Source organism: Dromiciops gliroides, chromosome 6 (assembly GCF_019393635.1).
Source record: "Dromiciops gliroides isolate mDroGli1 chromosome 6, mDroGli1.pri, whole genome shotgun sequence".
Lineage (NCBI taxonomy): Eukaryota > Metazoa > Chordata > Mammalia > Microbiotheria > Microbiotheriidae > Dromiciops > Dromiciops gliroides.
The window spans coordinates 96682032-96704718 of record NC_057866.1 but is presented as its reverse complement, the minus strand read 5'-3'; the positions used below and the strand labels follow the sequence as shown (position 1 = coordinate 96704718).

Below are 22687 nucleotides of genomic sequence, written 5' to 3'. Positions count from 1 at the left end.
AGAGAGGTAGAGACGGTCGGCGTCTGCAGGACAGAGAGCAGCCTGGGACTCCTAGATGTCCGAACCACGCTAGGACCCTCAGACTACACGTTTCTGGGTAAGAACATTTATGCTTATGTGTCTATCCCTTACCAGCTCTCTGCTCTTGGTTCAGACTATTCTCCTTAGACAGTAGTTATGGGACAGAAAGGGAGTGTTCCGAAAAATTCACCTCTGGGGTGCATCCTAAGAGATTGGACTAGACTGGAACTTAAAAACCTAAGAAAGAGATGTATGATACATTTTTGTAACAATTTATGGCCACATTATCCTCTAGGAAGTGAAGGAAATTGGCCTGTACACGGCACCCTTAATTATAATACCATCTTGCAATTGGACAGGTTTTGCAAGCGTGAAGGGAGATGGACAGAGATTCCATACATATCGGCTTTTATGAGTTTGAGCCAGAAGTCAAAGGGAAAGGATGAGGTCCCCTTGCCGGTTGAGAATCACCACAAGCCCAAGCAATTCGCTAACTCTTTGGGCACCTACTCTGAGACCTCAGCCTCCCCTCCTCCTCAAACTCATTCCCTACCTGTTTCTCGTTCCACTCCTTCTTCGCCTGCTTCCATACCTATGGGTCAACCACAGTCATATCACTCTATGACTGAGACCTCTCCTTGCCCACCGGCTGATCTCAGAACCAATTCCCTGTGCCACACGGGGAGTGGATATCAGTCTCCTTCTATCCTGCTCTACCCCATTTACAATCAGGGGGAACTCCAATATGTTCCCATTTCTCCTGTTTTTTCCATTCAGCCAACCCCATCTGCTTTACCTAATCTGCAGTTACCTACGGCTATCTCCCTTTCCCCATCTCCACCCATGCTGCAGCCAAAGACTGTTTCCCCTCCCCCACCTACTCCACAGCCAAAGGCTGTCACCCCTCCCCCACTGGGCCCTGCGCCCAATCCTCTGTCTCCACCTGAGCTATCTCCCCAACCCAGGTCCTTACCAGCGTCTCCCACTACTTCCCTGCTTCCATTAAGGGAATTTCCCATTGGGAAGGGCACAACAGTAAGGCATGCCCCTTTTTCTATAAGCAGGTTATCTCAGATTAAAGAGAAATTGGGGAGCTACTCAGAGAACCCCACAAAGTTCATAGATGGCTTTAAGTCTGTGACACTGGAGTTTGACCTTTCCTGGACTGATTTGCAAATTATTCTTGCCAGCTGTTGTACCCCTGATGAGAAAAAACAGATTTGGGACCTGGCGGTACAAGTTGGGGATGAACACTCGCAGGTTGGAAATTGGGTTGGGGTCCCTGGTTTTACAGCTGTCCCGGTCATAGAACCGAGATGGAACTATGATAACAGGGAAGACAGAGCTCGTAGAAATCACATGATCACCTGCCTAGTTGAGGGAATGAGAAGGGGGGTTAAGAAACAGGTCAATTATGGAAAGGTGAGGGAGATAACACAGGGGTCTGATGAAAATCCTGCTGTCTTCATGAGCCGCTTAGCAGACTCTCTGAAGAAATATACTAACCTAGACCCCCAAAGAGATGTAGGAATTACTGTCCTCAATATTCATTTTATCAGCCAGTCTGCTCCTGACATTAGGAGAGAGCTCCAGAAGTTAGACTGGAGTCCCCAGATCCCATCCTCACAACTCCTTGACATTGCTTTTAAGATTTTTAATAACAGGGACCTTGCCGTAGCCAAAGAGAGAGAAAAGATGGCTCGTGCCCGCTCCATAGACCAAGCTCATATAATAGCAGCAGCCATCACCACATCTGCTACCAGCAGAACTCTGGCTGGCCGAGATTCTGGCAGCTGCAGTAAACCGGAACACAGAAGTGGGGGACGCCGCACGAAGGTGAGGTCAGCTCTCCTACCTCTTTGTCCCCAGGGCAGCACCCGAGAGATCGGCTTAGCAAAAATCCAGGGCTCTGCAGCTTGCTCTCCTGACCAGCATCGTGTCAGGCCTATGGCCAAGCTGGATATAGGAGGCAAGCCTAGGAATGGTTTTGGGGCGACCTCTGTCTTACTCTCTGGTTCAGGTCCTAGCATACAATCAAGGCACAAAGTGGGGATGGGATAAAAGGGACCCTTAATGTAGACAGACACTGCCTATCACAGAATTAGGCTTGAACTCCCTCCTGTAAAGCAGGCCACACCCTGTCCTGCAAAAAGGTCCCACTTGACTCCTGATCTGATAAAGTCCCTTTTCCTTTTGCTCTGGTCAGTTTTAATTTTTTGTTTAAGTCTGTTCCGTCTAGGCTCAAGGATTCGTGACACTGTGCCTATGTGTTGCCTCTGGACTCTCTGGGCCCCACACAACTCCACGCACTCCAGGCCTTCTCCACTTCTCTCCCCTCCCCCTCCCTTGCGCCGTGATTTCTTCGACCCCCGGTCAGCATGAAGCAGTTTCAGAAGAATCTTCGTCCCCTTTCCTTATATATAGAGAAGTGGGGAATGTCATGGGGCGCAGAGCACCCCAGAATTTCTCTGGGGCACACCGAGGAATCTTCTCCTTGAGAAACTAAACCAGAGGACCGATAAGGCCTAGAGGAACCAAATCGGACTGAGCTAGCTTGGGATTCCTACCCTTCATTCCGGTCTCCCTTATCCTGGGGAGATAAGTTTGGGTGTGGCTTCGGCCTTTGTGTCCTGAAGAGGGATCCGTAGCCACCCCTCACCCAATTCCTTTAGTCACTACCAGTGGGGGATGGTCCTCCACTGCTCACCCAATTCCCCCAGCTACCACCAGTGGGGGATGGTCCTCTCTCACTAAAGGAACTTTTCATGGGCAGATGGTCCACCCCCATCAGTCCTCTATAAAAGTACCTTCCGGTCTCCTGTTCGAGGAGATTTGGTACCTCTGAGCCATGTGCTTTGTGCCAAATCTCCCCATGAAAAGTCTAAGGATTTCTTTCATGGTTTCCCTCCCCCCCACCCTTCCCTTCCCTTGCTCCTAAATAAACTATCACCTTGTTCTAACTAAGTTTTGTGTGCAAGAGGGTGTAATTCTTTAAAGAGGAATTCCCAAGAACCCCTCCCACCAACCCGTACCCCATTTTCCACTATATCATCTGGCGCCCGAACGTTGTAGGGACGTGGGATTTTCCTCTTTCCTCTTAACACACAAAACTGGGGGGTGGGAACCTCCCTTCTGGGTTTCCTTTCTCCCTCTCCCGCCTGACTCAACCTCCCGTTTGAGTCACAGAGAGGTAGAGAGAGGGTCAGCTTTCGCATGCGACAGTGGAGGGCAGCCTGAGTCTCCCTCCCTCGCTGAAAGCTCAAACAGACGTCTGGACCACGCTTGGCACAGAACCTGGAGGTAAGACCCTACCTTCTGGGTTTCTCTTCTCCCTCTCCCACCGGACTCAACCTCCCGTTTGAGTCACAGAGAGGTAGAGACGGTCGGCGTCTGCAGGACAGAGAGCAGCCTGGGACTCCTAGATGTCCGAACCACGCTAGGACCCTCAGACTACACGTTTCTGGGTAAGAACATTTATGCTTATGTGTCTATCCCTTACCAGCTCTCTGCTCTTGGTTCAGACTATTCTCCTTAGACAGTAGTTATGGGACAGAAAGGGAGTGTTCCGAAAAATTCACCTCTGGGGTGCATCCTAAGAGATTGGACTAGACTGGAACTTAAAAACCTAAGAAAGAGATGTATGATACATTTTTGTAACAATTTATGGCCACATTATCCTCTAGGAAGTGAAGGAAATTGGCCTGTACACGGCACCCTTAATTATAATACCATCTTGCAATTGGACAGGTTTTGCAAGCGTGAAGGGAGATGGACAGAGATTCCATACATATCGGCTTTTATGAGTTTGAGCCAGAAGTCAAAGGGAAAGGATGAGGTCCCCTTGCCGGTTGAGAATCACCACAAGCCCAAGCAATTCGCTAACTCTTTGGGCACCTACTCTGAGACCTCAGCCTCCCCTCCTCCTCAAACTCATTCCCTACCTGTTTCTCGTTCCACTCCTTCTTCGCCTGCTTCCATACCTATGGGTCAACCACAGTCATATCACTCTATGACTGAGACCTCTCCTTGCCCACCGGCTGATCTCAGAACCAATTCCCTGTGCCACACGGGGAGTGGATATCAGTCTCCTTCTATCCTGCTCTACCCCATTTACAATCAGGGGGAACTCCAATATGTTCCCATTTCTCCTGTTTTTTCCATTCAGCCAACCCCATCTGCTTTACCTAATCTGCAGTTACCTACGGCTATCTCCCTTTCCCCATCTCCACCCATGCTGCAGCCAAAGACTGTTTCCCCTCCCCCACCTACTCCACAGCCAAAGGCTGTCACCCCTCCCCCACTGGGCCCTGCGCCCAATCCTCTGTCTCCACCTGAGCTATCTCCCCAACCCAGGTCCTTACCAGCGTCTCCCACTACTTCCCTGCTTCCATTAAGGGAATTTCCCATTGGGAAGGGCACAACAGTAAGGCATGCCCCTTTTTCTATAAGCAGGTTATCTCAGATTAAAGAGAAATTGGGGAGCTACTCAGAGAACCCCACAAAGTTCATAGATGGCTTTAAGTCTGTGACACTGGAGTTTGACCTTTCCTGGACTGATTTGCAAATTATTCTTGCCAGCTGTTGTACCCCTGATGAGAAAAAACAGATTTGGGACCTGGCGGTACAAGTTGGGGATGAACACTCGCAGGTTGGAAATTGGGTTGGGGTCCCTGGTTTTACAGCTGTCCCGGTCATAGAACCGAGATGGAACTATGATAACAGGGAAGACAGAGCTCGTAGAAATCACATGATCACCTGCCTAGTTGAGGGAATGAGAAGGGGGGTTAAGAAACAGGTCAATTATGGAAAGGTGAGGGAGATAACACAGGGGTCTGATGAAAATCCTGCTGTCTTCATGAGCCGCTTAGCAGACTCTCTGAAGAAATATACTAACCTAGACCCCCAAAGAGATGTAGGAATTACTGTCCTCAATATTCATTTTATCAGCCAGTCTGCTCCTGACATTAGGAGAGAGCTCCAGAAGTTAGACTGGAGTCCCCAGATCCCATCCTCACAACTCCTTGACATTGCTTTTAAGATTTTTAATAACAGGGACCTTGCCGTAGCCAAAGAGAGAGAAAAGATGGCTCGTGCCCGCTCCATAGACCAAGCTCATATAATAGCAGCAGCCATCACCACATCTGCTACCAGCAGAACTCTGGCTGGCCGAGATTCTGGCAGCTGCAGTAAACCGGAACACAGAAGTGGGGGACGCCGCACGAAGGTGAGGTCAGCTCTCCTACCTCTTTGTCCCCAGGGCAGCACCCGAGAGATCGGCTTAGCAAAAATCCAGGGCTCTGCAGCTTGCTCTCCTGACCAGCATCGTGTCAGGCCTATGGCCAAGCTGGATATAGGAGGCAAGCCTAGGAATGGTTTTGGGGCGACCTCTGTCTTACTCTCTGGTTCAGGTCCTAGCATACAATCAAGGCACAAAGTGGGGATGGGATAAAAGGACCCTTAATGTAGACAGAAATTTTTCTACTCCTATGCCTCTTCCCTTTATGTCCCCTCGCTATGCAACTCTCCCTATTTTTGCAATACCATTGTGGGAGACCTTTAGGGGCATTCAATGCTTCACTGCTGGTAGACCTTTTTTCAATATCACTTATCCCAAGAAACAGTATACAGGGACAATGATGATTAAGGAAGGGAAAGTGATCAATGGACCTCACAAGCTTACTTGCCTTGAGAATTGGAAAGGTACCTCCTTTCCATACAACCTCACACATGCCCTGTGTGTAAACTGTACAGGATCACCAATCCCCTCGAATGATAAAAAGGGTTTCTTTTACTTGTCCAGGTGTACATACTGGCAACCTGATTACACTGTCCTGACTCCAGGTGACAGTTTTAAAGACTACTCCACCCTCCAGCAGCCCTTACGGCCTCCAGCTTCTTGGGGTATGTTAAAGACCCTTAAGAACAGCCAGACTTGGCCTGGCATTATACCCTCATGCAATCCAACCTCAAAATGGGGCAAGGAGATTGAGACAATGCTCAGGAACACCCAGGGGTCCTTATGTGCCCCTCAGGGGTATGTCTTTGTCTGTGGACACCAGAATCTGCCAATTTTTGTTACAGGCTTAACTCCTGAAGAGCACCCCCAGAAAGTCTTGACAACCTCATGTCTCAGTCCCTATAAACAATATGGACAGTGCACAATGGGATTTTTGGATCCCCGGGTAAAGGTTTTCCACAACCCCTCAACCCTACCTGCTAATCACCCCTCAAGGGTTAAGCGGGGTTCCTGGGATAATTTTCTCTGGTGGGTTAAGAAGGCAGCCGCTCTCACTATCCCTTTCATAGGTTATATTGAGCAGGATGCCATACTAACCAATCTTACTCTGGCCGTAGAAAGACTCTCAAACGAAACAGCAGCTGGGCTAGAGGATTTACAAGAGTCCCTTGACACTCTGGCCAATGTAGTGTTAGATAACAGAATAGCCCTAGATTATCTCCTAGCGGCTGAAGGTGGTGTGTGTATGGTTCAGAATACATCTTGTTGTGTGTATATTAACAATTCAAGGAAAGTCGAGACCCGAGTACAACATCTCCATGATATCTCTCACTGGATGAGGGACACACGTGAGCAGCTTTTCTCTCCTCACGCAGGTTCCTGGAATTCTTGGTTCCTTTCTTGGTTCACTCCCTTCATTCCGATAGTGATATTAGTTGTTGTTCTTCTAATCTTTGGCCCTTGTCTCTTTAACCTTTTTGTTAAATTTGTCTCAAGCAGACTCAAGGCTTTCAACCTTATGGCAGCCACTACCCCGGCCTACATGCCTCTTCGCTCCCTGGACCAGGCCCATAATGACTTCTGCTGTACCCCCAATGATTCAGGGACATCTCTACGTCCATAACCAGCAGGAAGTAGTTACAGAAGATGAGACCACCGCCCTTTTTCCCTAGATATAAGAAGGGGGGAATGTCATGGGAGGATTATGGGCCCCGGTCACCCCAACAATTCTCTGGGGGGTTCAAGGAACCTTTTCCTTGAAACCTCAGGGGTTTTCCCTTGAAATCAAGTAGGCCTCTCCTTGAACACAATCAAGGACACACACACTCACCTAACGGAGATAAGCGGCACAGATTGAACTGAGCATGCTCCAGGACCATCACCCCACATTCCAGTCCTCCTAAGCAACTGGATGAGGTAATCCAGGAGAAGACCACCTGGAACCGCCCATCAGCAGACTGCTTAGACCCATCAGGACCAAGTTGACACCCACCACCAGATCTCTCACGAGGGATTCTTCCTACCACAGCGCAACGCGGGAAGACCACCAGCCCCGCACCCAATAAGAGACTCTTACCCACCCCTCATCGAAACCCTATAAAATGGCACCCCACAAGTCAGTTGGGAGGAAGCGTTTTGTTCTGGCAAACCCTTCCTCCCGGCCGGTTTCTCTTGTACCCCAATAAACCTGTTCTCTTATTCCTGATTAGGTCTTGTGCGAGAGTGTAATTCTTTACAGAGGAATCCTAAGGACCCACGTGCTTTCTCCTATCGGCTCTCCCCATATCACAATGTTAAGAATTCTTCTGAATCTTTCACAGTACCACAAAGGGGAAACTTGTTTGGGCCCTCCTGGGCCCCACACCAAACTCTGGGGCTGCTGGGAGTCAAACCCAGGAAGGCCCGACAAGTGACAGTGTCTTGGGGCCAGAGTAGGCTAGTAGGTTCTGCACTCCAGGGTCACAACAGCCTACAAAGCTGGAGTCCTTGTGCAGACCATACACACATACACGAAGAATGACGCACCAGTTAATACCAAGAACTGCACCAGCAGAGGAAACATGATTGCCAAAGCAAGTAGACCAGGGTTCCAGGTCACAGTTAAGCTGAATGAACATTGGACTACTGCAGTACCAGAGACCCTGGTTTCCCCTCCTAGCCCTGTCACTTACAACCTGGAGAGTCTCAGTTAAGTCACTTAGCCCTGAAAAGCAGTTTCTTCCTCTGTAAAATGGGAATACCACCAAAGTGTTCTGCCAGTCTTATAAGGCAATGTTACAAGGATCAAACGAAATGAGAGTGCAAGTAACTAGGCAACTAGGATAGGACATATTTATATCTTGCCTTCTTGTAAAAAGAACGGTGTATACAGAACACTTCATTTGGTCCTCACAACAAACATCCTCATGAAACCTGGATATGTAGTATATTATCATACCCATTTGACAGATGAGAAAAATGAGTTTCAGGGCCATGAAATGACTTGCCAAAATCCACCAAGATTCTAAGGGAATCCAATTCTGCTAAGTCCAATGCACCTTCCACTAAACCATGCTATAATGGCCTACCAAAGGCTATATGGCTAAAAGGCTATGTCTGAAATGTCAGCCTGACCCTTCCTCACACCTAGGTGTTCTTATTCCCTCTTTAAAGCCCAAATCAAATGCTGTCACTGTTACTTGAAGAAGACTTCCCTAATTTTTCTTTTGACCTCCCCAAACACCTTATTCTGTACCTCTCTCATCTGCATATCATGGAATATTGTCTAATACAGTTATCTATGTGTTCCCCCTCCCCCAACTACAGAGCCACTCCAAGAGTGCAAAGACCATGTAGTATCTAAGAGCTTTATCCCCTTTTCCCACAATAGGAACTAGAACAGTGTTTTGCAAACAGAAGGTGCTTGATTAATGTTTGCTAAACTAAAGTCCTGGCTTATAGATTTCTGCCAAGCCAATCTGTCCAAATGAAGAACTTCCATGTGTATACTCATAAGCATCAATTAAAAAAATTTTTTTTAGGACTTGCAAAATGCGAAGAACAGAAAGTCCCTGTGCTTCTGTAGAACTTAAAAAAAAATGGCTAAGCATCTTGCCATAATTTCATTTTTATAACTTAACTGGGGGCAGTTAGGTGGCGCAGTGGATAGAACACTGGCCCTGCATTCAGGAGGACCTGAGTTCAAATCTGACCTCAGACACTAACAATTACTAGCTGTGTGACCCTGGGCAAGTCACTTAACCCCAATCGCCTCACCAAAAACAAAAAACAAACAAAAAAACAAAACAATAACTTAATTTGTGTTACTGTTCTCCAATTCTTTTTTTCTCTTTGTAAGCATTTGCAAACAGAAAGAATCTACCTGATTCAGGCAGATGCCTCTAGGTACAGTGTTTATTCATGCTCATCTCTACCCCCTAATGTGACTTCCACTGTATGTATAACCAAGTAGTGAATTCACCTCAATGCAGCTCTCCCTTATGGAGATTCTGCTCCTAGCCCATACCCTCTCCTCAGTTCCCATGCTCCAAATCCCCTCCAGAGAGATGCATACTTTTAAACTGTCTGCAATGGGCAACTATCAAAAATGGAAAAGTAAAGAGAGATTCTATTCCAATCAATGATGAAGAACAAAATGGGATTACAATAGAACTAAGTGTGATGATATTGACCCTTTCCTCAAAAAGATACTAAAGTAGCTAAGCATAACAATTTGGCTACAAACATACAACCCATAAAAAGTACAGACTGAGAAAGATGCTCAAGGTTCTTTATAAGCACTGGTGACCTACAGGACTGTCATTACATTTCTCTTAACTACCTGAAAAACAAGAAAGATGTTTAAAAAAGTAAATGAACAGGATGAAATGACTGGACATACATTTCACATACAGTACCACTTTACCCTTCACATTAATATTCTAGTGAATAGTTGTAGATTTGAAGGACATTCTGTTCGATTTTTTTTTTCTTTTGGTGAGGCAATTGGGGTTAAGAGACTTACTTGTCTAGGGTCACATAGCTAGTAAGTGTCAAGTGTCTGAGGCCGGATTTGAACGCAGGTCCTCCTGAATACAAAGCCAGTGCTCTATCCACTGTGCCACCTAGCTGCCCCCATTCTGTTAGATTTTTAAAGCTAGTCAAAATTTCCATTTGAAATTTCTATTTCAGGGGGCAGCTAGATGGCACAGTGGTAAAGCACCGACCCTGGATTCAGGAGGACCTGAGTTCAAATCCGGCCTCAGACACTTGACACTTACTAGTTGTGTGACCCTGGGCAAGTCACTTAACCGTCACTGCCCTGCAAAAAAAAAAAACAAAACAAACAAAAAAAGAAATTTCTATTTCAAGAAAGTTTGTGAAGGGAAAGGGAAAGAAGGAGCAGGCAGGTATTAGAAACTAACAATGACAATAAGAAAAAATGCAAAGAAATTAAAATATGATCCCTTTCTAAGATCTAAAGGCTTTTATAACAGAAATATAGAACAAAACAATAGATAATATTGAATGTTCCTATATGACTAAAGGTTTCTGTCAAAATTTCTCTTTTGTTTACTAGATTAATGCAATGTTTTATGGATCTGAAGTCCATCCCCCACCTCCCCCCCCACACACACACATTTGTGGCATAATTTCAAAATAGACAAGAGAATCTAAGAGAATCTAAAATAAGCTAGAAACTTAGATTACAAAAATATCAGAAATAGGCAACAAAATTATTTCATTTTAAACTACATTTCCTAATGGAAACCTGGACAATGAAAGCTTTTTCACTATGTTTGAGTGGCTTGTGTTGTTGATTTTAACTATGCAATATAGAATATGGGCCCAAGCCACAGAGAAATACTCCAAATAAATCCTAAGGAGGGGCCTGTTGCCCCATCAATGAATGGAAGTACAGATTGCATCCCACAATACACACTTTGCAGAAACAAAGGTGAAACTCTAAACAGCAAAGAGGAAGCCAAGGCTTTTTTCTTCGAGGTAACTGGAACTACACTAACTCAACTTTGTTAAAATTCTACACAGCTCGGGGCAGCTAGATGGCACAGTGGATAGAGCACTGGCCCTGGAGTCAGGAGGACCTGAGTTCAAATCCGGCCTCAGACACTTAACACTTACTAGCTGTGTGACCCTGGGCAAGTCACTTAACCCCAATTGCCTCACTAAAAAAGAAAAAGAAAGAAAGAAAGAAAAAAAAAATTATCTATACAGCTCTGTACCCTTTTGTCAGTATTAAATCTCACTTGACACTTACCTTGGCAACATCATCTATATTAATCTTGCCATCCTTGTTTCCATCCAAGGCAGTAGCCAACTTCATCAATTTGCTCTCTGGAATCTGCTCAAGTTGTTTCATCACATTTATAAGCTCACCGATGGTGATGACATTTTCCCTAAGGGGGAAACCCAATCTGTATATGGCAAACAGTTACTAAGAACAGAAGAACTAGAAAGAGATATGTAAGGAATAGAAGCATGTCATGATCTCCTACTGCAGAATGCAGACCAATGAGTGCCCCCTGAAATCAAATAGCTCTGCTGGTATAACACTCTTTACAGATTTCTGTTTTCCAAAGTACTATGCATATTGATATTAATATTAATATTCAGGGTAAAACATTCCACCCTAGCTATACAGTCTCTTGGTCCCAACATCTCCACTTAAAAGGTTGGGGAAATGTTATGGTAATAGAAATGATATGAACCATCTATGGTATCATTAATTCTAAGGAAGAAATTAGGGACACTTTTCCTTCTTAAAATACTGAAGTACATTAATTCAAATGACCACCTGGACCAGAAATGTGCCACCATGAAAAAAAGCAGCAAATGGTCAGAATGTTGTGTTCTCTTTAGGAAACTGGTTAGGGGTCATCGTACCAACCCTTCTGCCCAATAAAATGGGCTTTTAGAACGTCTATATATCACATCTGAATTAGTTGCCACTTTCTCCTCTATCAATTTTCAGCTTCTATACATTTCAGTCAAGAGATCAGAGCCTGCCAGAACCTTCTCTTCAAAGGATGTGTACATCAGATGAACCCTATATACAGTCTCAGTTTCTCCCTACTGTAATATGGATCCCTGGTCTTCATTTCTGGAGTCCTTGAACAAGCAAAATCCTCAAAATTTAAGACATCAATGGATATTTGAGTCTTTGCATTAAAATCTTCTGTCAGTTTGCACCCATGAATTTTACCTTGCACATCCCAACTCTTTCTTTCCCCTTTATTAACATACTCTGAGCCTGGTATTTGTTCCTTCTTTCTGAACCAAACTGACTCCAAGCCTCACCCCCTCCCTACCCTTCTTTTACCTTCAAGCCACCATCTAACCTGCCTAAAGTCCCTTTTGGCTTTCTCCCCTAACCTTAACCCTCTGCCCTGCCCTCTCCAACTTCTTATACAAAAATAAGAACAAAGACTAGATATGCAAAATGGAATTTTAAAATATATATATTTGATAAAGTGTGAGCTCTGGTGCATTTTGGGGTTTGTATTTCTAGGTACAATTACTATGTCACCGAAACATGGCACTCACTAGAGACTGGGAATCTGATAAAAATCTTTTTGTTAATCCACTACTATAATAAGCATTGTTTAAAAGACGATTTATAGGATTCTGGCTCCAGTTCCACCAGAAGAGGGTCTGGAAAGGTTACATTGTACAAAATCTAGGAGAGACATTTGCTTTAAGAACAGCAGACTGATTAAAATAACTGGATAGATAACCACACTGGAAGTATATCATACAGTCATAAAATACAGACTGCAAGAGCTAAAAAGTACTTTAGCTCATAGGTGGCTGATAGAACCCACAAACCTGGTTTAAATGGAATTCTATGTCAAGGGTAGGCAAAGGCCCTAGTGTTTTACACTGTTTTAATAATTCATTACTGAGATAAACTGTGAGATATTTTCTACTCCTAGGGATGTGGCTATTTGAACAAAGGTCTATGATAAACTTAAAGAGAAAAAAGAAATAATTTCTATATAAACATTAATACCAAATTAGATGTAGTAGTATCTCATCCATCAAAATCCTTGCTCCTCCCCTTGCTCTTGGGTCATCTTTCTCATCATATCAGAACTTCCTTACAAACTCATTACAAGGAAAAAACAAAAGATTCAGAAAAGCAAACTACATGAAGCATCTTTTATGGTATCTGACCAGAATTTTAGGATATATATATATATATATATATATATATATAATCTGTTCCTCAATTTCTTATTTCTAGATTCTGTGAATGTTTCTATATGACCATTTATATGCTATTAAAGCAGAGATATGTCTAGTCACTGATTAACTTTTGTATACAAACAGTATTTACAGTTCCAGTTAAAGATTAGGGCCTAGATAAATGGTGGTTTTCGCCATCATCTATATTTACTGAGCCCCAATTATGTCACCAAAGTCATCAGGAATTGTAATAAATTATCTCGGCACTGAAAACTATGTGGAGAATGAAGGGGGAGGGGAGAGAGGAACAAACATTATAGCTTTCTGAAGAACTTATTTTTTTAAAAGTGATCAAAGCAGAATATTTCTAAAGTAAATAACTAATTTCAAAAACAATTTCCCCCTAATATCTCTAAGTAACATTGCATTTAAAACAGTCTACCCACCATAAAAAATTAAATACAAACTAATTTATCACCACTTACCCAGTAGCAATGGCATTACTACTCTCCATTTTCCCTGCTGCTGCCGTTTGATCATTCTCTAATTCATGAAGTATTTTTCCTATCTGTCCAATCATCTGGTTCACCCTCTTGGACAATCTCTTGCTTGCTTTAGATTCTTCTATAATCTCTTCTTGACCAGTCTTGGAAAACTCCTTTTTGATCTCTTGCAAATCCTGATGAAAATTTTTAAAAAGGAAACGTTACATCTTCATGTGATATGTTTAAACTTAAAATATAGCTTAACCTCAAGGAAGTAATAAAATTCAAGAGTAAAAGTATTAAAAAGATATAAAATGATACATTATGCACTTAAGAGTTTCCACTGTTCTCAGAGATTGCTTTCTCCCCTCTCTCCATATAAATATATACATATTCAAACACATATACAAGCACACATTGTACATATATATGTATATACACACATACAATTTTTTTGTTCATGACCAACATACAATTGAGTATGCAACTTTCTCCTTTTTTTTTTTGAGTAGGCAACTATCTCTAATCAACAGATATTTTATTCAGTGGCAAGGAAAAGGAAACCTATTTTGAATTTCAACTTTTTGTTAATATCTGAATCATTCTTCCTCCTAAAGCCAAATTTCAGGAGGATGAATGACATCCTGGTTTCAGATTATTAATCTAAACAGAAAAATAAATAATGCAAAGCAAAAAATTTAAACTTGTTCTACTCTACCCACCTCTATGAAATATTTTATAAGCTTTGTAAAAAAACAAATTAATGTCAGTAGATCTAAGACACACTTCCTTCCTCACTTCAGGTCAATATAAATTGGGTAAAGTTTCGATTCTTTTGCATGATATGTAAAAAATAAACATATCTGCCTCCTTCTTACATTTGGGAAATGAAGGCCACTCTGATTATATGCTAAAAGAAATGAACGTTCTTTAGTTCTGCTCTGTGTTCGTGACCTGTTGGTCACCTTCTATATTAACACAGCAATTAAACAATTGTACATCTAGATATGTGCAACTGGTCATTCAAACTTAAATTTCAAGCAGAAAAGAGGATGGTGCCAGAATGTCAGTAGAAATAAACTATTTATTATTTATTATTATTTTATCTCCTCTGAAAATATTAATTTAGTTTATGAGGTATAATGCAGAGACTTTTAGCTGCACACATTTAAGAATAATAGGAACTGGGGCAGCTAGGTGGCACAATGGATAAAGCACAGACCCTGGATTCAGGAGGAGCTGAGTTCAAATCCTCAGACACTTGACACTTACTAACTATGTGACCCTGGGCAAGTCACTTAACCCTCATTGCCCCGCAAAACAAAAAACAAAACAAAACAAACAAAAAGAATAATAGGAATAAAAAAAACAAAGAATAGGAACCATAATTTTACTTTTATCCCAATCTTAATTCCAGGAGCAAACATCATAAACTAGTTTAATTGTGAGTTTTTCTCATCATCACTCCTGAAAGCGGCTCTTAAAATCCATCTTTGTTTTCTCTAGAAAACACTTCTATTTTTTGCAGTTACTCTACTCATTTAGGCAAAGAAGAAATGACCATATACATCATCTTTCATACACTTAGTGGATTAAACAGAACAACAATGAAGGCACCTGACAGATATAAGCCATATAAAAATCACTCCCACAATACAAACTATCTTTTAAACTGCAAACCGCCACCAAATGGAAATTTACTATGAAAAGGAAGCCACTCCCCTTGTGCTTTCTGCCCCACCACAAGTTGCCTAAGCCTTCAATCAGCATCAGGCCAGGCAGAGGGTGGGTAACAAGGGACAGAGGGCTCAGTTCTCCATCTCTTCCTCTGCTACATCAAAGGAACCTAACCTGCATCCCTGGCAGCTATCAACACTGCTGCTCAGGAGAAGCGGCAGAACCAGCCAGCTGCAACCATCCTCACTGAGGCTTAAGCATCTTTTCTCCCAGTCACTAGCACAAGGGCCCAGTAATACTAAGACCAAACATCCTTTGTTTCAATTGCACTTTTAAGTTTGATGAAGCACTTTCCTTACAACAAAGCTGTGGGGCAGCTAGGTGGCACAGTGGATAAAGCGCCGGCCCTGGATTCAGGAGGACCTGAGTTCAAATCTGACCTCAGACACCTGACACTAGCTGTGTGACCCTGGGCAAGTCACTTAACCCCCATTGCCCAGCAAAAAAACCAAAAAACAAAAAACAAAACAACAACAAAGCTGTGAGGGAAGGAAACCAAGCAATCGTGTTGCCATTTTACAGATGAGGAAATAATTAGAAAGGGGAAGCAAGTTATCCAGGATGACAGATTTTGAGTGCACGATGTGTGTCATGCCTGAAATACAATTCAATGTCTCCTGGAGGACCATAGAGATCCTGGCAGACATCTACTACCCTCTGTCCAACAGTAACTACATTACCCATGGTGAGAATAATAAGCCCAAAAAAAGAGCTTGAAGCTCAAGAAGAAAATGCAAGTCACTAAGATTCCTGTTATCCCCAATCCCTCTTCCCACTGATCCTTGGTACCTCTTTATATTCCTGAACATCATCTTTCAGCAACTTGAGCTCCTCCTTCTCTTTGGTTAAGGATTTCTTCTGTTCCTTCAGTTTAGTACAAGCATCGCTAAGCAGGTCAATTTCTTCCTTGGTTATTTCTTCTCCCTGGACAAAAAGAGGCCCAAATAATAAACAAGAACATTTGAACTCTGTTCCCAGGTAATTTCACAGGCTCCCAAGGTTTCAAATGCCATATATTCCTGTTATATATCCATGGTGGTGGTCTAACTACCAAGTTATCAATTAAAAAACAACAACAACAAAAAACCACAACCTGTTAATACCAAAATTAAATGTTTGATGATGGAGGTGCTAATGGGATCAGATAAAAGTTAACAAGATCATAAATGGTACAGAGAGGATGACCCTTAGAATGTTCACAAGATGCCTGAACAGGAGACTTTTAGGACACAAAAACTGAAAGGAATCCTTAGAGAACATCTAGAGTGCCACCACATTACACAGATGGGAAAAATGAGACCCAGAGAAGGGATGCCCAGGCAGCATCAAAAACAGATGCCCTTGACCCTGGCCAAGTCACTTAACCCTCATTGTCCTGCAAAAAAACAAAACAAACAAACAGAGATGCCCTCCAATTCAGTATCTTTTTGTCTAGACTACCTGCCTCTAACTAAGTACTGTGTCACCTTTTTTAAAGAAAAAACCAAAACATCTTTAGTGGTATCTTTAATTTTGACATCATCTTCCCTTCCAAATAGATCTCCTCCCATCCCACTACCCAGAGAAAACTCTTATTATGAAGGGCATAATGAATACCCACATACTGAAAAATAAAACAGATGGAAACAAATTCCCAAAACCCATCACCTCTTAATGGGCCAAGCAACTTTTCTGGACTTTTTAACACTTTCTCCCCTTGCTGAGAGAAAGACATGTCTCCCTAAGTCTTTATTTACTGCTATGGAAGAAGGATGTCTTCCCATGAACTAAACTCAATCTTTTACATAAAAATTTTTTGTAGGTTTGTTTAAAAACAAGTACCAGACACATCACTTGTGTCAAGAACTAATTTTACATCTCATTGACAAAGGGAACATGGAAAAGGCTGTTCTGCAGCTCTCTATCATTCCAGTGAAAACCCCAGCAGAAAGCTGGTACTCAGCTTTACTGTCCCTGTCTAAAACACTGAGTGAGAGCAAGAAGCACTTTAGCATCACCAATTTCCCAAGGATACATTTGAACACACACTTCCAGCCACAATGCAATCCAAGGGGGAAAAAAGGCCGGCTCTATCTAACCATGGACCAATTTCACAGGCTAAATACAACTGAGTGGCTTAAAAAAATACATTGACAGATCTATTTGAAGACCACAACACTAAAAAGGTAACAACCCTCAGAGAACTTTGCTGAATGGCCTGTTCCACACATTGGGAAACAATGCAGAAATGTTAAAATTCCTAATCCTATGAGAAAAGAAAAATCCATGTTTATATAATAAATGAATCCTTATACACAAAAATTATGTTCCAATTCTTTTCTTATTTCTTTACCTTCTAGATATTTTAATCAATGATTTGGGGAAAGGAAACATGGACAGAAGTAGACTCAATTGTCCAGAAAATTTCCTTACATGGAGAGCTCATTCCCAAGAGAATCTGCCTCATTTCACCAAGCTGAATAAGAGCAGAGTCCATCGCTGGGAAGCCCTTCAAGGCATTTGTGGGCCCTGGGTGACCTGCCTATCAGCAGCACTCACTGCTGCAAATTCCAGATGATTTCTTGCATAAGAACCATATCTAGTACCTCACATCTTACAGTAACTGACTAGGTAGAGTGTGGCCATGCACAAAGCTCCTGCCCCCTTTTTCCTGCAATAAGCTCCTTTTGTGATTACCACCCTATTTAGTCTATTTTAGCCCTTATTTCTTTATAATGCTGTTCACTTCAATTTAGATTTATCCACTGAATTATAACTACTTAATAGCAATGCTTTTAAGTTAGAGAAGCTGTACACTAAACCAATTGTCTTCAAAAAACTAAAAAGGGGGGAATTAATTTTTAAAACGTAATGTAGAGGCAGCTAGGTGGCACAGTAGATAGAGCACTGGCCCTGGATTCAGGAGGACCTGAGTTCAAATACGGCCTCAGACACTTAACACTTACTAGCTGTGTGACCCTGGGCAAGTCACTTAACCCCAACTGCCTCACTAAAAACAAAAACAAAACAACAAAAAAAAAGGGTAATGTAGAGGAAACCCATTTCATTAGGCTTCAAAGTTTCAACGTAGCACTATAATGAATACAGCAGCAAAGTCTCCAGCCGTTTCCAGAGTATCTCAAAGGCTATAAAAATTGTGTTTGCAGTGTTGGAATTTATAGGATTTTAAGCAAATGAGGAAACAAAGTCTTTGAAGTTTGACCACTCCTTAAGATATTGTACTGAAGTATCTAGTACTAGGCATTTAAAAGTTCAGTTTTACAGGAAAAATTACATTGGAGAAAACAATTAGGATTTCAAAACTATCAGAATGTATCCAAATCTTAGTAAGTTAAAAGGTAATTGCTATGGGGGCAGCTAGGTGGCATAGTGGATAAAGCACTGGTCCTGAATTCAAGAGGACCTGAGTTCAAATGTGGTCTTAGACACTTTGACACTTACTAGCTGTGTGACCCTGGGCAAGTCACTTAACCCTAATTGCCCAGCCCCCCCCCAAGATGGTAATTGCTACAATAAAAATGATGCAGTAATACTTATTTCCCAAACAGCTGAGGATTTTAACTGTTTAATGGAAAGTCTTTCTACATCTTTTACATCTTAAAGTTACTACACTAAGCTCGACTCACTTAGACCTGAGTTCAAATCCGGATTACTAGCTGTGTGACCCTGCACAAGTCACTTAAGCTTGTTTGTCGCAGTTTCCCCCTCTGCAAAATGGGGATAATAATAGCACCTATCTCCCACAGTTGTTTTGCTGATCAATAAGATAATAATTGTAAATTACTTAGCACAGTGCCTGGCACATAGTAGGTACTATATAAATGTAAGTTGCTGTTTATTACTACTATGACTACCATTACTAGTACTATTAGTGTTGCTCTAGTAGTAGCAGTAGTAGTAGTGGTGGTGGTAGTAGAAGTAGTAGTACTAGTAGTAGTAGAACTTTTTTTGCTTGATTGGGTTCATTAATACCAAAGGATTTAGAGATGAAAGGACCATCTAGTCCAGCCACCTGCATTTATGTGAAAGCTCAGAGAGTAAAAGGTTTGCTCAAGGTCAGTAATTACTCAGTAGCAAGTCTGGGCTACAAGGCCAGGCCCTCTGACTCCCAATCCAGTTATTCCTGCACTGATCCATACTGCCTTACAGTTATCCAATGCTAGCGATAACTGATGCCACATTACCTAAAGTGAATGCCACTATCTTGGTTGGGGAGGCTTTGGCAGAGCAAAACTAGGTCTTCAAGAATGACTGCGGTGTGGCAAAAGTGGCTGGTGGGACAGTTTGGGCTGACTGTAACTCCCCCTCCCCTGTGCTCACAGGGTTGTACTCCTTTCAAGGGTTACCAAGGTGTCGGCGGCAGTTTGATCCCCAAACAGTAGAGCTGGTCTGTCTCATCATGCTGAAACTACTCCCCTGCTAATGACTTCTAATGCTGGAACTGAGCCTGGAATCAGGAAGACGTGAGTTCAAATTCAACCTCAGACACTAGCTGTGAAGGCCAGGATAAGTCACTTAACCTCTCAGTGTTAGTTTCCTTATATGTAAAACAGGGATAACAAGAAGAATGTAAGCTCCCTGAGGGCGGAGACTTGTTACCTTTTTATTTGTAGCCCCAACACTTAGCAGTGTCTGGCACAGAGCAAATACTTGATAAATGCTTTATTATTCAATCAAATCATAGCACCTACCTCATAAGACTGTCCTGAGGATCAAATAAGATCCTCATTTGCACGGCATGTTGGAAACCTTAAAGAGTTACATAAATTGTGCACATTTTTCTTCTTAACACTGGCTCCCCATATGCCCAGTAATAATATGATCCACTGAACATTTCTTTGCTTTACATATAAGAATATCAAGGAATATCATCTAGTTTTGTTGAAAAGAATCACTTATTGACTGGTATTCTTTTGACCTATCAACTTTGTAACCTTTTTGCAAAAGGGGAAACAGGGTCGATCCTATTCTTAATGACCCCACAACGGTTGGACACTAGTGATCAGCACACGCTTTCTCAAATGTTCCAAAGGTATTCTAAAATCCCATCTAGAATTGTGCTGAGGGTTCAGATCAAACTGACGAGTTTGCAGGTTTGGGAACCCACTTTCTCCCACCAGGATAACAATTGTTCATCTCTAGTTTTTTGTTGCTTTCTCCATTCTACATAATTTTTCAACGACGATGAGACCAGATCTTCAAGTTCATTTGGCAGCACAGAAGAGAATTCAGACTTTACTGATAGGTACTAGGAGCACAATGACAAAGGAAAACAGACCCTCTTACTAGGGAAATACAACATGCATCATAAAAGGCAATCAATCAATCAGTCAGTAGAGAAGAGAACCCTGACAACTGAGGAAATCAGGGAAAGCTTTGCAAAAGATGGGCTGTGGCAGGAGAGGAGAGGGAGTGTGCTCTAGGCCAAGGCTTCTGAAACTTCTTCCACTCATGACCCCTTTTCATGTGAGAAATCTTTACATGAGCCCAGGTATGCAGGTATATAAAATAAGCAGATATAACCTTTGACTTGCCAAATTTTTCACATGACCCATATTCAGTTACAGTTTAGGCTTTGCTCTAGGCTAGGAAGACAAACTGTAGGAATGTGTGGCACCTTAGAGAAGGCGAGCCCAGTCTGAGGGAAAGTTTCATTTGTTTGGCTAAAGCAGAGTAGTGTGGGGAATCATGGGAAATGACAGTGGAAGAGTTTGGTGGGCCAGGCTGAAAAGTTTCAATTTTACCCTAAAGGGAACCAAGCAGCTTCTGGGTGCTTTTCTTCTCCCTCTAAATCATCCTGAGCTGAGACTGGTCTTTCCCTTAGAAGCCCACCATCTGTGCCAGAGAAGAGGCAATTAAGACAGAAAGGGTCAGCTGCGTTATCTCTGCTGCCTGACAAGACTGACCTACAAACCAAGGCACAGAGTTCTTGCTTCTGTTTTACTTCCAACATTCATTTTTTAGAATCCCTTTTGTTGTCTTTACACTTTCTGCAACACTCAAGTCATCCTGGGCTTTATTTAGCCATCCTAACACTAGTTTTACAGGTTCATGCTACTTTTTTTTTTTTGCATTTGTCCTTTTTTAGAAGCCTCATCTTCCAAATTAAATGTTTAAAAACAATCTTAATACATTTATATATTCCTGAGTGGAATTTTTTTGGGGGGGTTGGGGGTGAGAGGTGTAAAACAACTCTACATTTTCTATGGGGTCACTGATACCCTAGAGAAAGATGTTGAGAGTGAAGGTTACATAAAATTGCACTCTCCTCCCTGCCAAAATGCCTCCCCATCATTTACTTCTTAGCTTTTCCTACTTTCCTTGTTTTTTAATTTCTTCATCAAGACACAGGCAAAAATGTGGACAAAACAGTGTAAATTTTTATGGATTAAATTTACTGGTATTTACAATTGAGCCTGCTTTATTCTGACTTTATAAAGTAGGAAAAAAATTATTAATTTTTTTTTTCATGAAAAAACCTAGAGTCAAGCAAAACCTTTTCAAATCCTGAACATATCAACAGGGTTTTATTGATCTGGCTTTATTGAAACTTCTTCCTGGGAGCAGCTAGGAGGCACAGTAGATAAAGCACTGGCCCTGGATTCAGGAGGACCTGAGTTCAAATCCAGCTTGAGACACTTGATATTTACTAGCTGTGTGACCCTGGGCAAGTCACTTAACCCTCACTGCCCCACCAAAAAAAAAGAAGAAGGAGGAGGAGGAGGAGGAGGAGGAGAAGAAGAAGAAACAGCTTCTTCCCACAATCCCTACCCAACCGTGAAAAAACATTCCAAACACTACGTTTCCCATGTCAGTTACCTTCAGGCCTTCTAAGACTGGGGCAGTGTCAATCAGAACCTCTGATTTCAATGGCACCTTGGTGACCTCTGGCTCCAGATCTTGGGATGCAGGAGTTGTTCTTCCCTGCTGAAGGACCTCCGGAACCAACTCGGCTTCTTTCTGAATTGAAGGTCACACACAAATCAAAAATAATTCCATAACAGCAGGTAGCAGTATATTTTCAGTTGTTATAGTCTATGAAGGTCATCATCTACAAGTTTTATCATTAAAAGTTCCCACCTTAAATAAACATGATATAAAATAAACATGATGGGGACAGCTAGGTGGCACAGTGGATAAAGCACCAGTCTTGGATTCAGGAGGACCTGAGTTCAAATCTGGCCTCAGACACTTAACACTTACTAGCTGTGTGACCCTGGGGAAGTCACTTAACCCTCACTGCCGTACAAAAACAAACAAGATATACAAAATATGGGTTTGCAAAACATGAATCAGAGACTGATTCTTTAATTTACAAAAGAACCCTTGATTGGATTCCTTTACATAATGTATGAAAAAGACTCAATTAGAAAAATCTTACATATGACTTTCAAAAAACACTCATATAAAGTAAGCATGCAAAAGCATTTTTTAAAGTACCTTGAAAATTATGAAATTGTGTTCCTATTTGGGTTATGGGGATATGGGAGAAAGGGGAAGGAAAGTAAGCAGAGGCCAGAAG

At 42.2% G+C, this 22687-nt stretch overlaps 1 protein-coding gene across 2 annotated transcripts in view; it reads right to left on the bottom strand.

Annotated features, from left to right (window-relative positions):
- The window catches only part of LETM1 (leucine zipper and EF-hand containing transmembrane protein 1), an 86304-nt gene that overhangs the window by 6103 nt on the left and 57514 nt on the right, over positions 1–22687 (bottom strand). The window contains exons 10-13 of one of the 2 annotated variants that reach the window (XM_043972563.1): positions 21985–22125; positions 15955–16089; positions 13429–13622; positions 11016–11154 (exon numbers count right to left, since the gene is read on the bottom strand). In XM_043972563.1, coding sequence (XP_043828498.1) covers positions 11016–11154; positions 13429–13622; positions 15955–16089; positions 21985–22125 — 609 coding nt within the window. Of the gene's footprint in view, positions 1–11015; positions 11173–13428; positions 13623–15954; positions 16090–21984; positions 22126–22687 lie in introns of both variants that reach the window. The other variant, XM_043972561.1, reaches the window with a different exon arrangement.